This window comes from Ceratotherium simum, chromosome X, assembly GCF_057802395.1.
Source record: "Ceratotherium simum simum isolate JZ-2026a chromosome X, ASM5780239v1, whole genome shotgun sequence".
NCBI classification, from domain to species: Eukaryota; Metazoa; Chordata; class Mammalia; order Perissodactyla; family Rhinocerotidae; genus Ceratotherium; species Ceratotherium simum.
Genome location: NC_141940.1, coordinates 19185919 through 19204554, shown reverse-complemented (window position 1 = coordinate 19204554; position 18636 = coordinate 19185919). Strand labels below are relative to the sequence as shown.

The following is an 18636-nucleotide window of genomic DNA, read 5'->3' as shown; positions in this document are numbered from 1 at the left end:
TGGCATAGTGGAAGGGGGTGCCGGCATAGTGGAAGGGGGTGCCAGCATAGTGGAAGGGGGTGCCATCTTCATATCCAAGGGCAGCAAGGTATATTTTCAGGATTACAAATGCAATGAGGGCTCTTTGGGACCTGAGAGTGACCTTGAAAGGGACCTTGAAATTGACAGCTGGGACCAAGAACACTTAGATTTAAGACTTGCAAACAAAGGGCCATGTTAAATTTCTAAAGAGGAGGCTGGAATGCACTCATGAAGGCAAGGAAGTCACCTGATTTTCTAGGCCATTACAATTTAGAGGATATGATGGCCCCTAACACTCCATAGGGCAGTAACTCAACTGGAAGGGATTGTACTTAATTTGGGGAAGGTGAGGGGATGGGGTTACCCTTCTTCAAAAGAAATATTGCTCCCTATGCTAAAGCCAAGTCTGTAGTTTCCATAAGAATAACTCGTTTACAAAGAATTCTCCTAACAATATTATACACATTAACCAAGATTTGTCTATCCCTTTGCTCTAATTAAGTTTTAGGGTTAGACATAATCATTCTTAACTCTGGCCTGAACACTCAGAGCCAACTTGAAACGTAAAATCCTGAAGTAATTCAATATTTACTAAATCTAAAGGAAGTAATCAATTTCTAACTCGAATTTATACACAATCTTTTCCCATTTTAGCACTGTCTTATTTCCCTTAAGTTCCTCTTTGGTCATTAAGATTGTCAGCAAGGTTATAGTCATCAAACAATTTGTCACATGCTGCAGATATTTCTAGACCAAATTAAACACTCAATGTACTTGCATACAACTAAGGAAAAATGTATTAGACACTTAGGGACAAAGAGTCAGTATATTCTATATTCACAGCCCATTGCTCCACAGACAGCATGGTATCTACTGGGTTATCAGTGAATGTTTGCAGAATGCATAAAAGAAAAAATTTATTTACACTCTGATAGAATTATTTTCACACATTCAAAATCTCAGGTATATCTGACCCAGCATGTGTGCATGTGTCTATACATTCACGTGCTCTCAAAATACCCACACTCTCATCCTTCAGGTTGAACACATTATCCTTTCTCTTGGCATGTGTGTTTGTATAAGAAAACAAGATTAACCATACAATTTATTCCAGGAAAGATAATTTTAATTAACATTTCCCTCAAACATGCCAACCTTCCAGCACCTAAAAATTGAACTCAATTTTCACTAGGAAAGATGTTCCCTCCTCCCTAGAAAACATACACCTTTTAAAGTTTCAACTGCCAATTTATATTTCCAGTTAATAATAACAGAAATTCATAGTTTACTTGTCAGGCCTTCCTTGGAAAGCTCATTTTGAACAACTTTCCTAACTTAGACTACTTTTATTCCTGCTCAGGCTAATGCTCAGCACTTCTTCCTTGTTTTCAACTCTTAATACCTCTTGAAGCCAGATTCCCCCATCTGCATTCCTAAGGCAGGATGACAAAAACCAGACTACACTTCAGCCTCCTAGGATATCCTGCCCTGGAGATGCTCAGCAGGCAATTGGAAATTGGAGTTAGCCTGGAGCTCCGGAATGAGTTAAGGATTGGAGAGGTCAATTTGGGAATCATTAGTGTAGAGGTGAAAGGTGAAGCTATGTGAGGAGATGAAATTACCCAGAATGAGAACACAGCACGAGAAGAGAAGCAGATCAATGACAGGACCTTGGGAATTTCTCCGTTTAAAGGGGCGCGGGGGAGGGAGAGGTTGTGTGTGTGTGTGCATGAGTACATGCGTGTAAAAGAGATCTCAACAAAGGAAACTTAAAAAGTGTTGAGAAGACAGGAGAAGAACCGAGATAAATTACGAATGCTTTCAAGCAAGAGAAGATGTGCCAAAGTGCCAGAACCTCCAAAGGGATCAAGAAGACTGAGGATTTTGACTGAGAAGAAGTCATGGGATTTTGAAACATGGTGGTCACAGATAACCTTAGGGAAGGCAGTCTTCCTGCGGCCATTCTTGTGGACTCTGTGTGCCCATATGCATAAGTGTACAGGTATATATGCATGTACTCCAAACCCCCGTAAGAATAAATATTAGTATTGACTGAACCTGGTACTGGGTGTGCCAGCCAATGACGGTAATAACCACTACTATATATTGACGTTTACTATGTGCCAGGGACAGTGCTAAGCACTGGATATGCCTGATCTCAATTTAATCCTCGCAACAACTATATAAGGTGGCTACATTTTACATGTGAAAAAACTGAAAGCCCAGAGAAGTTAAATAAATTACTTGAGGTCACACTGCTAGAGAGTGGCAGCACGAAGACTGGACCCAAGGATGGTTTGAATTTAAAGGCCCATATTCTCAGTCGCTGAAGAAACATGTCCATTATGCTGATGTTAGCTAGGTAATCTATGCATGCGGGGAAGAGAGCTGATATTGGTTGAATGTCTCCTATTGCCAAGTGCTTTGCAAGGGCATCTCCTTTCACACATATACCATCAAAGTCATGGCTATGTTTAGGTAAACCCTATGAAGGCATATTTAAAGAAATCTGATTCAGCCTTTTGGAACATAAGTTGAAGCTATATGATTCCAAAACAACCAGTTATAATTTAAATGTATTTACTACAATAGCTCCCAATAGTTTGAAAGTAAAAAAAAAAAAAAGTGTGGCGTCATTGATTTGGTGGTTATTACTGATATTCAAATTACCAACAATCAAACTCATCTGAAAAGTGAGGGGATTTGACAGGATGATCTTAAAGGCCTCCTCCAGCCTTGACTTTCTATGATTCTCATATGCAGGTCTAATGCCAATAATTTCAAAGATATGGAATAGGAAGTAGAATGTAAATGCAGCAGCAGAACTGGTTTCTACATAAGCATCCTTTTATTCCTTAAATTTATAGAGGACTACTGTTAAAATATTATAAACATAGTCTTTGATTGTGGGAGGCGTTGATTGCTAACTTAAACAGAAGACTGGAAACTTCATCACAAAAGGATACACTAAAAATCCAGCCAAATAATTTGCTTACAACCAACTGAAGACCTTATGATACAGCTGGCTATAGGAAAAAGAGAGAGAGAGTGACAAACACTCTGGCAATTAATGTTTTTGCTGTCTATAGAAAAACAAATGAGGTTCTGGTCTGAAACAATTAGCATCGCTGTTAATTGTGCATGTGTGTAGCAAGAATACAAGGCATTTGGAATGGCTTCCACTGATTGTTCCCTTCTTTTGCTGGATTACAAAATCCATTCAGACAACTAAATAATAGCAAGCATTTATGCAAATTGTTAATTATAAGGCAGAGATAATCATAATCTTATATATTTATAAAACTGCATATACAATGGGGATTACCAAATGAATTGTTGCTTTATTATTTTACTAGTGGTTGAAAAATATGCTAGCCTTGCAAATAGTTTTCATACATCATTCAGTCCACCAGAATTAAAAATGGCCCCATTGACATTTACCAAAGCCATTTCTTTTCCATCTCACCATCTGTACTCCACTCTTCCTTTCTTACAAACGAAGACCAGGTATAAATTGTTCTGATAATAACTTCTGGTCAAACTGATGAGCACCATAACAAAAATAAAGAGAATGTCAAGATTTGCTTTGTTATACAGCAAAACTGTTATAGATAGATGGTTCTAGCATTTAGCAAATTTTAAAGCAAAAATAAAACAAAATTCTCAACATTTGCCCCCATCAAAGCAATTATAGGGATAATAGTTCCTAAGTTATTGATCATTATCTTAACGGTCATCTACTCCATTTTATTTCACAGATGAGGAAATCAAGGCTCACAGCAGCGATGGGACTAGAGCAAAGTCACCCCACTAGTTAGTAGCAGAACCTAGTGCTCTTGACACCACGACACATCCAATCTATGATCTTTAAACGCCCTCCCATAATAATATTGTGTGATTGGATGTCTATGTGTTTATACCACTTATCTCAATAAATTATAATCTGACTATGAAATTAAACACTGAATTTACTATTCTCAGCTATCAAATAAATCCACTGAGGCCCTAACAGGAATATGGAAGCCCAGCTACTGAAAGCTAAACTGGGCATCTAATAAATGGCCCATCTATTCTATTTAATAAGAGTCTGCCCTATTGGAGGAATCGCAAGCCTACAGCCTTTGCTCTCACTAACCTGTTTGGCCAGGGAGCATAGGATGGGATGTAGGTGGGTAGGAAGAGAAAGTAGAGACACTGGTAAACATTTCTGGAGGCAATAAGTCTACAATAGGCCAAATACGGTACTGGTGAGCATCATGATCTTAGAAAACAATGTGCCAAGCAACTGAGCACACATTTACAAAATGGCTTATGATTCTCATAACCTCTTCAGCACTGCTGGCAATATAATGGTACAGCTCATGGTGACAGTTTTCGCCTGCAAAGGCACTATCCTGGAGCATTCTCAATACCTCCCCCACGCCCATAGTTAGGAACTTTTCTGTGTTTGATTAGATTTGCTCTGCTGCGTTGTTCATGTCATAAGGCCCCTGGCCTATGGGATTACCCTACCTTGCAAGTCTACATATTTACATATTTTAAAAGCCCTGATATTTTCAAATAATTGATTTTCCTTCAATGAAATGCTGACCTAGTTGTTCCCTAAACCATCATCCAGCCTAGCAACAGGCCAGTGTGCCTGAAGCACTGTGAAAAATACTTTGTTGATGGCGAGGTATTCTTAACAAAACACTCTACCGTGTCATCCTATTTCAGCAAAAAGGAAAAGGAGCTAATGACCAACTGCCCAACTGTTTGGGGTGTTGGCCATGAACCTTCATCCCACTTCTGAACTAGGTCAGCTTTCAGACCTGAGACTACAATGCCTGGGTAGTTTCAGCTGTTTTAAACTAAAAGAGAGCTGTAAAGACTCTGTTTGAGCCAAGCCCTATTTATTGTATTGAAATTAAACTGATAGGCAGCCGCAGAGTCTATTCATTCTAGCTTACTTGGGTTCAGTTAAACTAAAAATACGTTGTCACTTACCTTGACGCATCTAGAATCTGAAAAATCCTCCACCTGTTAAAGGAACAGTAAAACCAGGTGCTAGCAAGAGCTTGGTAAGAGAGGAGTTAAAATAATACAAGTTTTCCATTGTGCTTTGCTAGCATATTTTTCCAGCTTCCCAAACTGCAAGGAAGCAGCTCCCCATTCACTCCTCTCAAGTAGTAGGGAGGTTACAAATCAGAGGGCTGAAAGGGACAGGGCAGCGCTGAGAGCCAGACTTCTGGAGGGCTATAGGCTGAGAATGATAGATCTACCACTCAGTCATGCTAATTCCATTCCCTTTCACAAAAGCAATGACAAGCTACGCAAAAACAAAAGTCAATAAACCAAAAACCAAACCAAACCAAACGCTATGGCCCCCCTAAAATGGAAATGCCTGATTGAAAGGACCTAGGAGGAATTGACAGGGATTTTTCATAATATCAGGAATATACGAAACACAAATAACAAAAGGAAAAGAAAAGGAAAAAAGAATGATTAGACTTTGCTGATGCTCTTCAAAAAGATGAAAATTCAAAGCACACAGAAAGTGATACATAAATCATCATTCTAGTCCCTTCCAACCAAATGCAAGACATCCATCAAAGTAAACAATGTCTCTCCATTCAAAAAAAAATGCTCAGCTGTTTTCATAATATATGTCTAAAGAATCACAAAACACTAATTCTAACAATGTGAATTTCTGATATTAGCTGGGACTATGAAGTTGTGCATGGGTCAATTGCTAATTTGAGGGTTTAAATGGGCTCAGTTAGCTTTCTGTTTTATATTAAGCAAGGGATATTATAATGTGACAACACTTCTGTGCCCGAAGCGAGTTATATGGCTTGTACATTTTCTTGGGAGAAGTGTTTCTTTACATCAAATATGTCTGGAGGCTTTAGAAGTGAGTTAAGAGAGATTCTTAATAGCATGACGAGCAGCAGTGCCCTTGCATCATCATCCGAGAAGCAATATAAGACTCTTTTATCATCAGTTCCTAGTGTGGCTAAGCTCTGCTTCCCTGGTTCCGTGAGTTGTTAAGACTGATGGAGAAGCAAGTGTTATGAGAAAAAAAAGTGATGTACTTGGTGAGCCCTGGCTCAGATCTGTTAAACAAGACACTCCCATTAGCTGACTTACCATCCAGGGCCCAATGTGCTCCTCTTCCATTCCAGCCACAAGGAAGAAGTAATCTAGAGTGTTCTGACCTACCCCATGACTTAGTTTCCCTAGACAGTGAAGAGAGGCTAGTACCTCTTCCACTGCACTCAGCCTCATGAACAAAACATAACACAACTTTGGGTGAAAAATACAACAACAAGAAAAAAAACATAAAGCTATATGTTGATTCCTAGTACTAGAAAACTCCAAAGTCAAATATATAGCACTTTCCAAAACTGTAATTTTAATTTTGCTGCACTAATAGAAATCCTCAAATAATATAAGTATGTACACAATTGATTTACATGGGGATGGGACCAAATTTAACTTTAATCAGGGAAACTATTGCCTCTTGAGATTATTTTTTTTTATTTCTAAGTAAATTTCTCAACTGCCTATTACAGTTTGCCCAGTGGTTGCACTGAGGAGACTTTTGAAGCTCATTGCCTTACCTGGGAGTCCAAGTTACCAGAGGTGGAGTATTCAATGGTTATCCAGGAAGATGTTACAGGTGCATCAATCAAAAGGGTAGGCATCATTGGAAGTGAATCAAAGCCCATGTGAGTAAAGGTAAAAAAAAGAAAAAGGAGAGGCATACTGATTAGAAAAAATGAATTAACTTTATGAACCCATTTTATACACACACACACACACACACACACTCTCTCTCTCTCTCTCTCTCTCTTTCTTTGGGAAGGTTCTTAAGTAGAATTTTATAAAAAGACCTTTTAATAAAAAGAAAGGATAATTATGTAATGTGATAGAGATGCTAAATATCGCTACAAAGGCAATCATATTACGATATATAAATGTATCAAATTAACACACTGTACACCTTAAATTTACACAATGTTATACATCAAATATATTCAACAAAAAATCACCCCACAAAGAAAATGTATTATTTATGTGACAGGCATTGTTACAGGTACTGAGGGTAGAGCAGTGAATAAAACAGACACAAATCCCTGCCTTCACAAAGTTTACAATCTTGTGGAAGATATTTTTAGGCCATCTGCTTAGAAAATAGTTCCACAGAAATATATTGTATGTTATTAACTCTAGGAAAAAGTTTCTCCCCATTTTATTTATTCTTATTTATGTATGGAGAACATATCCAATGGCATCAGATTCAATATTTGTATTAGAAAGAATTCTCTGATTGGAAGGGATATTATTTCTATTCATGATTTCTCCTTGTGGAAAGTCCCCAAAAAGGCTGTAAGCCAGGTTTCTTTCCAGCTGGGCCATTTGCTATCCATAGAACTCCATGTCTGCATACCTTGAAATGCTATAAAAACAAGAAGTCTCTAAATGGCAGCTTCGTAATACTGCAGTACCACATCCTGGCAGAGTTTTCCTCATTGGATGCTGTAGTGTTCTGTAACAGCTAGCCCAGGTGACACTGTGAGATTGGACTCATCACCCCTCAGGAAGCCACATCTTGGGAAAGCAACAGCAGTTTGTGGACAAAGGAGCTGTGGTTACCACACCCATGACACAGACACTGGCTGGAGAATAAGCAATAAGTGTAACTTTCTTCTGGGCCCAGGTTCGAGAAGATGTGCCTAAATATCACTCAAGTGACATCCACTGCCAAATGTCAAAGTAGCAGGAAAAGGAAAAGATGAAAATGGAGGGAACACATATACATCATTGGAAAAACCGGAATTGGGGAGAGACTTGGGAGCCCCGAAACTCCAGATGGGGATTCATGCTAACCAGGAGCCTCAAACAATGACAGCTCTCCCCTGGCATTTATATTCTCAGGGTAGGTGCTTAGGGCTTCAGAAATAAAAGTGAAGCTATGATTCACTTTTACCTTTGATACCTTTGATATTAAAGATACAAATTAAGACCTAGGACAAACAGGATGATGTAAAAATCCGAGAGCCCTTGCCTGAAAATCAGGATCCTTGGTTTCTAATCCTGGTTTTACCAATGACTCATTTGATCTTGGGCAAATTCTCTTCTCTATTCAATCAGGGAACCGTATGAAATGAAGGATTTTCACAAGGTGGTTTCTAAAAATCCTCCAGTTCCAATATTTTGTAATTCTCTAATAGCTTTGCCTTTCATTTTGGTGCCAAGTTAGTTAAAAGTACAGCAGTCTCAAGGGGTTGATCTCCATAATATATAAAGAACTCACACAACTGAACAACAAAAAAACAAACAACCCGATCAAAAAATGGGCATAGGAAATGAACAGACACTTCTCCAAAGAAGATATACAGATGGCCAATAGGCACATGAAAAGATGTTCAACATCACTAATCATCAGGGAAATGCAAATCAAAACAACACTAAGATATCACCTCAAGCCCGTTAGAATGGCTATAATCACTAAGACAAAGAACAACAAGTGTTGTAGAGGATGTGGAGAAACAGGAACCCTCATACACAGCTGGTGGGAATGCAAACTGGTGCAGCCTCTATGGAAAACGGTATGGAGATTCCTCAAATAATTAAAAATAGAGATGCCCTATGACCCAGCCATCCCACTACTGGGAATCTATCCAACGAACCTGAAATCAACAATCCAAAGAGGCTTATGCACCCCTATGTTCATTGCAGCATTATTCACCATAGCCAAGAAGTGGAAGCAACCTAAGTGTCCCTCGACTGACGACTAGATGAAGAAAATGTGGTATATATATACAATGGAATACTACTCAGCCATAAAAGAAGACAAAATCATCCCATTTGCAACAACATGGATGGGCCTGGAGCGTATTATGTTAAGTGAAATAAGCCAGAAAGAGAAAGACAAACACTGTATGATCTCACTCATGTGGAATATAAACCAACACATGGACAGAGAAAACTGTACTGTGGTTACCAGGGGCAATGGGGGTGGGGGGTGGGCACAAGGGGTGAAGGGAGTCATATATATGGTGATGGACAAACAAAAATGTACAACCCAAAATTTCACAATGTTAAAAACCATTAAAACATCATTAATTAAAAAAAAAAAACACAACGAAAAGTACAGTAGTCTCTAGTCATTTTCTCAGTACAACATGCCATTAGTAGTTCAGAGATCCCAGAGCCCAACATTCTGAGCTTATGAGTAAATGAGAACATGGCCAAAACAATAACAGCCAAGTTGAAATGCAGCCGATCATCATTCCGTCCGGGGAAATAGCTTTGTTTATTTGAAATATAGTGTGGCTGGTTCTTTAGGATGGAAAAGTTATATGAGAACACTTCATTGAGAATAACAAGGAAAATCTAACTGATGAACAATTGGCCCCCCATTTCCCTTTCTGCTCATGCAACTTCTTCACCTGCCAGGAGCCTGGGATGTTGGTGATGGCTGTCAATCAGCAGAGACCTCCACAGCCACATACTCCCAGATAAAGGCTACATAGATGCTCAGATTTTGCAAAGAGTGGTTAAAAAAAAAAAAAAAACCACGACAACACTGTTTCAGTCAGCTCGCAAATCTGCGGCAGATAATACACCCTGTGGGAACCAATTACCTACCATTATTCCAGAGCTGCCAAGCAAATGGCCCATTCAACCTCTCTGGTTTCTGAAAGTGGATTGGTTTGCTCACCCTCTTACCAACTCCCCCACCCAGAGGTGCTGTGTCCTTGATTTCCCATCTCCTCCCCTCTTTGAATGCCCTTCCACCCGCATCCTGGTCTGACCTAGTATACTGCTGCTTAATTACTGCCACCTCCTTTTGTATCTCAGGCCATGTCCTCATTTGGTCTCTGAAGGCAAATACAGTATATCCTAGTGAAAAAACAACATTCTGCATGTTAAATCTGGTCCCCTAAATGGGAAGGAGTCCAATGTCCACAAAGTCCCAGGCAAAAGACTCTTGTTCCAACTGGTGGGGAAAAACAGAGAAGCCAGACAAAGGCCTGGATGATTCTTAAGGTCTTAGGCAAAAAAGCTACTTTTCTTCCTTACTTGCAAAGTGTTAAAATGCTTGGCCTCAGTGTTTTGCTCACGCACCACTTCCAGGTGGTGTGGGGCCATGGAATAAGCCCAGGAGTCACACAGACTGGGTTCTAGTCCAGGCTCTATCATTTACTAACTGTGTGACATGTGCTTTAACCTCTCAACCTTGATTTCCTCATCTACAAAATGGAGACAAGTATAGCACCCACACCAGTAATGATATTCAACATATTTAACAAGCAATATGGCATGGACACTGATCAATTAGAACAGAGGCCAGCCCAACCAGAAGAGAAAGCAACTGTAAACAACCTGTGTGGACATGCCAATGTGTGCCTCACAAGGTGGTTGTGAGGGTTAGATGAGAAGACGCATGAAAACCTTGTAGCAGAGTACCAAGTCCAGGGTCAGGACTCAATAACTTTTATGCATGATTATTTTTATCTAGGGAAGAAGATGAGTAAGAGAACTGTCCAGAAGTATAATGAGTCTATGGCAGGCCAGGATCAGGGCTTCCAGGCCCCTGTCGCTGAGCCATCTTGCTACCCTGGGAACAGAACCAGCTTTTCAAAACCAATGCTCAAAGACACCTACATGTACAAAGGCCACACTGAGGGGCCAGCCCCATGGCATAATGGTTAAGTCTGGCACACTCCACTTTGGCTGCCCACGTTCGTGGGTTTGGATCCCGGGCACAGACTTATTACCACTTGTCAAGCCGTGCTGTGGCAGTGACCCACATACAAAAATATTGGCAAGGATATTAGCTCAGGGTTAATCTTCCTCAAGCAGAAAAAGAGGAAGATTGGTAACATATGTTCGCTCAGAACGAATCTTCCTCCTCAAAACAAACAAACAAACAAGAAAAGAGGCCACGTTGAAAGTAATCGCATTTACTGATTTGGGGAAGAGTGTCTCCCAGCTTCTACGGTCTACTGTTTGACTGCTCTGCTTTCTTCCTTGTTCCATGCCATGCCTGCCAGAAATTCGTCATACTCTGGGATAGGGAGCTCCTCATGGTCGGCCTGAGAATGCTAGAATCCAGAACATCTTTTCCAACTTTTATTCTATGACTATTTGTTTTAATCCCCTGAAGGTCAGCATTTGGCACAACTGTAGATCTCCTGAGTTTGTCTTGTCCACTCCTTTCACAGTGTCCTCCATGCCCCTAAATAATAAAGCTGGCTTCCAGACCCATCCTCCTGGCCTACTTTCCCTGCTAGCTGACAAGAATTTCAATCCTATCCTTGCTTTTGGGCAAAAGCATTTTAAGACTATAGAGTCTTCTAGACCCAGAGGAATGACCTTCTAATGGTTTGATCTCCACTCCTATGACATTTAGAGGGGACATATATTTGTGATAGGGATTTGTCCCCACATCTCTCCATTTATACCACCTAAATACAATATATACAATATATAACACAGAGCTATTCTAGCTATGTCAAGATCCTTAGGTTAATAGCTACTGGTTTCTTATTCCCTGGAGTCAATGTGGGTGGAGAGAGACAAATGCAGCCCAAGGTAACAGAAAGAGGCCTGGGCTAGAAGTCAAAAGACTGACGTCTTCATGTCAACTCTGCTGTTTGACCCTGGGCAAGCCCATTCTCAAATGGGGAAAGATGGCTCTCAGTTTTCCTATCTGCACATTGAGGTTGTTAGACTAGGTGCTTTCCCAAAGGCGCCTGTTCTTTATAACATTCTAAGACTTTATACTGAACTTGACTCAGTCAGGAACACTCCTATGAAGTGCAGCCTGGGTTCTTACAAACCAAGGCCTAGAGGGAATTGCTCTTGTATTGCTGTAAGAGACTCTGGGGCCAAAGGCAGAGTAGACAAGTTTGTCTTCAGTGGCCTACTCTTCCAATTAGATCTCCGAACTTCCTACTGGCTCCTTAGGAAACTGCACGTGGGCATACCTGAGACATTCTGGCCAGTGCCCAGCGTGCAAGACAGGAGTCACAATTGATATTGAAAGTTCTTTCTGCAATCATCAACCACAGACTCTGAGGGCTGGGAGATGTCTTTTGGTAATGTTTTAGAGACCATTAGTGGTGCCCAACCCTTTCCTGACCCTGAGACCCTGCAAGGGCAGGGACTTACTACTGATCTCAGAACACATCAGTGGCAGAGTCAAGACTAGGACCCAAGTCTGTTGGTCCCTTTCCCTGACAGCACACGACCCACCCTGTGTCCACCAGAGCCCGCCTAGGGGCAGCAGGCAAGCAGGCATCTGCGCCTCCAGACACAATCACACAACCCTTCAGAACAACTCTAAGAGCAATGGCTGCAAAAGACCGAGAAAAAAACCATGCAAGACCCCAAGGATTTTAAATTCTTCTTTTCCAGTAGCTGTTAAATTGTAAACACATTTTCCTAAGCTTCTCTGTCATGTTTTGTTTTCTGCCTAAATGTGCTTTTACTACATCACGTGGTAATAATCAGTGATTCTTACATTCTTTTCATTCTGAGAAATAATGCCTGATACCTGGGCCCTGTATTGCCGAAACACCAACCACATTTTGGAAACAAAGTGGATCTGATGAGGAAAATTGCTCAACAGCCCTTTTCAAATCATGTTTTCTTATCTCTTGGCGAGCCAGTCAATTTTCAGTCGCAGATGTCTTCTGTAAGCTGTCTGTCTGTTGTCTGCTGTCATTACTGAACCCTCCCCTCAGCTCACCCCCACCCTCGCCCACCAGTTTTTAGTAAAATTTTCCTATTTTGGCATCATAAGAGTGCCCTCTAGTGCTGATCTAATTAAGCATCTGGAGACTGAGGGATTCTCATTTTTGTGGGAAATGGGTTTAGCTGTAACTTGTCCTTGGCTATGTCAACATAAATTCCTTCTGAAAGCATCTCTAAAGCACCCAATTGACAATTTTGTCTTTCAGAAAGCAGTGAAAGGAGTGTTTTGCCACTGAACAAACAAAACAAAAAAAATGAAGGGCCATAAAAGAAAACCTGGCTTGTCCTCCCTTCTGAGAAGCATTCCCACTCATGATGCACGGGCGCTGGTTGAATTATAAAATAAGATGCATAGATGCAGGCCAACTCCATCAATTGAAAGCTAACAGTGATTTTTGAATGTGTTTTAGCGTTCCCCAGATGCAAACATCTGTATTTGTATGTTAGGTTTCAGCAATGCATTTCCTCAATTTGATTGTATATATACTTTTGCTTTGAAGGAAGGAGAGACCATTAAGAATCTCTCAGAAATTTTCTGAGTTTAACAGGGCTTGCTTTCTGTTAATGAGGGTCTGAAAAAGTTTCACTTATAATATAAATATAAATGTGTTTTGTGCTTTATTTTATCCCATTTTGTTTCCATATTTCAGATTCTGGGGTTTGGAAGCACTGGTTCCAAATCAGCCAGGAAGATTTCCATTGTACATTTTACATTCAGCTTCACAAGAGGCTGCTACTCTGTTGAATCCCAAATATTTTATGCTGACGCAGACAAAGGATGGCAAGTTGCCAGCGTGAGCTATAACTGCTTCATTCACATTTTAACATGTTTAAAACACAGAGCATAAAAAAGTCCCTAACAAGTAATGATTTGGCAAGTCCTAAAATAAGGATTGAGATCATTCTCAGGAAATATTCAGCCAAGTCACTAACAGGATCAGACAGTAGAGACACATGGAATGGTCCATTCTGGACATATGTCACTTGATTTCAGCAAGGAGGTCTGGTCTCTGCTGAAGTCCAAGTATGGCAGGAGCCACTGGATTGGGTCTGAAACTTCCCTCAAGCCAGCCCAAAACAAAAAGCGAACTGGCAGGTCTGTGAAGAGGCAATGTGCTACAGCAGAGTGAGCACAGGCTTTGGAGTTGATAGAACTGTGTTCAAATCCCAGCTCCTCGACTTTTCTTTTCTCACTTCAAACCTGTCAGTCTCATTTTTCTCAACAAACCTGTGACCTCCTTGTCATCTCCAACAATATTTCACAGAGGGCACAAACTAGGTGCTCAATAAAACCTGCTGAATTTAATATAACCAACAATTTTGATAAAAAAGTGGAAAATACCCTTCATTATCCAGATGTGCTCAAAAACCCAAGTGTCTGGGGTCAAGTAAATGAAACATCTGTATAAGGGACTTCATTGTTAAAAATCTGTGTTAAAGACTTTAAGCCACTGCTATTCTTGCCCACATATACCTCGCTAGTCTCTGTCAAAGCAAGAAATCCAAAGGTCCGAGGCTGTGCTTGAGACCCCTGGCTAAACAGTTCTTTCTGTTTGGCAAATATAATATTCATAACTGGATTTACCTTGCCGCTATTGATGGATGTGCTGCTTTCTGAAAATTCATGACCAGTTCAACATTTTTGTGGGCTTTGGACATCTTTCAATGTGAAGATGTAGCACCATCGTTAGGGCAAAGCCTTACTGGTTTCCTCACGAAAACCAGTCTCCTTTTATTGCAGGACTTGCAGTTTCATGTCTTACCTGAAGTTTCAAAACCAGGTACCAAAAAGATCCTGTGTGCTTCTGCCCCAAGAATACAAAACATGGGACAAGTTTGCCAAATCATCTGGAAGAGTACACAGAATATCTTTTCTAGAATTATTAGAAATTATACCTAAATGACAAACAATAAGAATCATGCTCTTAGCTAACATTTAATGAGTGCTTACTGTATGCCAGGCACTCTGAACTTTATAGGAATTATCTCATTTTATCCTGAACAAAAGTCTTTACTCATTGTAGAGATGAGAAAACCGAGGCTGAGAGAGACTCACATGACTAACAATTCAATTCCAGAGTTGTAGGATGCCATCACCCACACTCATTAGCCACTAAGCTGTACTGTACCTGTGAGGTAGGCATTATTCTTCGCATTTTACAGGTAAGGCAGGTGACAGTCACAAAATAACTTGCTCAAGGTCATACGGCTGGTGAGTGAAGGTGATCACAAGGGAATATTCAATATCCCTGACTCTGAATCTTACACCTTCCCCATCGCGCTGTGTGCCACACCTCCACAAGGCACTAATGGGGAAAGGGTCTCTGTATCTAATCTCTCTGTGCATGTAACACCTGCACTGAGAGCTGGCGTTGCACTCTAGTTACTGTACAAGCCTGCAAGCTGCTCTGAAGTGATTCCTTGTGCGCCTCTCTTCAAGCATCTCATGGGACCATTTTTCATTTTGAATTCCGGGATAAACTTGCAGGCTATGAGTGCAAAGCACTTGAATACACAAGGAAGAGAGGTAGTAGCTCATTTGAAGATGAAAACCTGGTGTAAATCTTCATCATGGCTAGGCTGCTCCAGCAGGACATAAATCAGGTGGCGGTGGGTGGGCTAGGGGCCTGCAGAGACAAGGAAGTTGGCAGGCAGATCAGGTCTCTCTCTCTCTAGAGCGGGGGAGTGAGGGGTGCTTCTTGCTATTATACCTCTAGTTCTTATCTATAGGAAAAGTACAGTTAAATTAGATATAGACAGAATCCAGAAAGTCCAAGGAAAGATGACTAAGGAAAAAAATGGGAAGAAGCTCGAGTACATGCCTCATTCCAAGAAGGCCCATGTAATTACAGTGGTAAGAGGAGAATTGTTGCCTTGGGAAAGAGTTGTGTTTGCCAAATGTTGGAGTCCATCCTCAAGCATGGTGAGCCAGGCTGTTCACAATTCGACCTTGACATAGCTGGAAACCCTACCAAAGTTAGAAGGTACCTTAGAGACCATCAAGCTCAACCTCTGCATTCTACAGTCCCTGAGAGAGAATGGGACTTGTCCAAGGTCACACAGTTAGTTCATAATAGGGCCATAACCATCTCCTAGACCTTATGACTTCTAGTTTAGGAGTCTTATAAGCACCAGGGTCCTCAACAAGAAAATGAAGATGGCAATCTACGCTAGAGGGAAGGGAGTAATAAGGCCAGTTGGGAGCCAGCAGCAGGGATCCAGGCATGAGGACGGAGCTTTGTTGTTTAATTAGAACAATAACCTTGTAAGAGGCTCTTTCCTATCTCCCTGTCCAGGTGAGGAAACTAGCCTCAGAGAGAGGAAGTGGCTTGCTGAAGATCCTGCATCTATTTAGAGAATGGGACTTGCAGGTTGATCTGATGCTACAGCCTATGAGCTTTTCACCCTAGCTCAGTTTCAGCTCCCTCATTTCTCTCTGGCCATCTCCCAAATAGAAACGAGGTCCCTCCAAGTTGCAAGTGAACTGTAATGTGTTCATGTTTCGTAATTGTGAAAATGGGGTGAGCCTTCATCTGCAAACCCACATCCAACAAAGCCTTGGCCAATGCCTAGTCCTTGGCTTCCCAGGAGCACCTTTGGACTATCCTTGGCCTCGGGACCCAAGGAAAACAGGAAGCCAACAGAGTAGCTTATCAACTCCCTCATACCCACTCAGGGCTTTGTAATCCCCCCCATAAACAGCAACTAGTGGTGCCACCTCAGGCTTCTGAGGTTGCCTGTCTGGGAACTAAGGAGCCACTGATCATGGTATCCAAGCTGTCAGCTAAGTGGGATGATGCTGTGGGAGTTTCTTGGTGCCTAAAGGCAAAGGGTACAGCTGAAGTCTGCATCCAGCACTAGGTGGCGCTCATCTCCATATACAACTCCCCTCGAGGAGTCCCACTTCAGCCTCACAACCGTAGCCCCAAAGCAGCAGATCGTGTTTCTTCCTTCAGGAAAGCTGATAGGCACTGACGTAGTGGGGACAGGCCCCAGGAGTAGGAGGAAGAATTTGGAACTGCTTATTTGATGCTGGACTCATTGAATTGCTAATTGTACAACTGGCATATCATCAGGCTACTTGCTCATTCCTCCCGATTAAAATAGGGGTGGGGATGTGGGCAGGCAATATCCTACAGGCAGTGGAGAAATCACCAGGCAGCTGGCTTTGTGTAAACCAAATCCTGGTTTCCCACTGACATTCATTCTGATCAATCTCCAACTGCTCAACAGTTGGCAGTTGCCCTTCACACTCTGGCTTGAAGCTACTCTGCCCCCAGCACCTCATCAGGTAGGTAATGATCTGGAAACCCACACGGCCGCTGCTGTAAGGGAAGCCCAATGTGAAAGAATCTTTCTCTAGAGAAACCTTTTGAACATATCGGGGAGTTATTTCAGATTTTGGAATGAGATCTCTCCCAAAACAAGGGCATACCTGTCTTGGATTCAAATCTATTCTTTACTCCTTTGACATATATCTAAATTTTTAACAGCTTTATTGAGATATAATTCACATACCATATAATTCACCTTCTTAAAGCATACAAATCAGCGGTTGTTAGTATATTCACAGATATGTGCAGTCATCACCACTCAATTTTAAAACATTTTCATCACCTCAAAAAGAAGCCCAGTACCCTTTAGCTGTCACCGCCATATCCCCCTATCCCTCCCAGGTCCTGACCACCACTGACCTACTTTCTGTCTCTGTGGATTTCCCTATTTTGGACATTTCAAGTAAATGGAATCATATAATATGTTGTCTTTTATGTCCAGCTTCTTTGACTTAGCATAATGTTTTCAAGATTCATCCATGTTATAGCATGTATCAGTACTGCATTCCTTTTCATGGCCAAATAATATTCCATTGTATAGATATCCAAACCTAAAAAAATAAAATAAAATGCATCTAAACAATTTCATGCCCACCCACTAGATAAGTCCACAGATCTGTCCTGAGCACCTGCTGTGGTAGATCTATTACTAGCACCATGGGAGGACATGGAGATGAATAAGAAGATGCAACAAACACATCCAATCATTCACTCAGCAAACATCTATTGAGTGTCTCCTTTGTGCGAGGAATGTGCTGAGGCACTTGGAATACAAGGATGAGCAAGACATGATCCCTGCCTTCCGTGAGCAAACAGTGAGGACAGCGGTGTAGAACATCATGCATCATATATAGTAGCTCCACAAGACATAACTACCGAAAGTACCTACGAGTTATGGTAAGCCCATTTTTCCACTCAGGAGGAGTTCACAGCCGGGGATTGGATTCCTGATCCCACAAACATTCATGAGGGAAACTAGCCCAAGAGAGGGCAGCAGCCAGGGATTCAGGTGTTTTTTTGTTTGTTTGCTTTGCATTTTTTTATTGAGTTGAAATTCACATAACATAAAATTAACCATTTTGAAGTACAACTCAGTGGAATTTAGTACATTCACAAGTTGTGCAACCACCACCACTATCTAGTTACAAACATTTTCATCACCCCAAAGGGAACCCCATACCCATTAAGCAGTCACTCCTTTTTCCCTCCTCCCCTCAGCTCCTGGCAACCACCAATCTGCTTTTGGTCTCTATGGGTTTGCCCATTCTTGGTAATTCATATGAGTGGAATCATACAATATATAGTCTTTTTAGTCTGGCTTCTTTCACTTAGCATAAAGTTTTTGAGGTTCATCCATGTTGTAGCATGTATCAGCACTTCAATCCTTTTTATGGCTGAACAATATTCCATTGTATGGGTACATCACATTTTGTTTATGCATTCATCCATTGATGAGTATTTGGGTTGACTCCACTTTTTCATTATCACGATTAATGCTGCTATAAACATTCATGTACAAGTGTTTGTGTGG

The 18636-nt window shown here is 41.1% G+C and overlaps 1 protein-coding gene across 2 annotated transcripts in view; it reads right to left on the bottom strand.

Annotated features, from left to right (window-relative positions):
* HS6ST2 (heparan sulfate 6-O-sulfotransferase 2) overlaps positions 1–18636 on the bottom strand; it is a 277565-nt gene that overhangs the window by 75166 nt on the left and 183763 nt on the right. Inside the window, exon 3 of one of the 2 annotated variants that reach the window (XM_087427497.1) lies at positions 5008–5040. The exons of the other annotated variant lie outside the window; for it this stretch is intronic. Within the exon in view, the coding sequence (XP_087283623.1) occupies positions 5008–5040 (33 nt within the window). The remainder of the gene's footprint in view (positions 1–5007; positions 5041–18636) is intronic. 2 annotated transcript variants of the gene reach the window in all.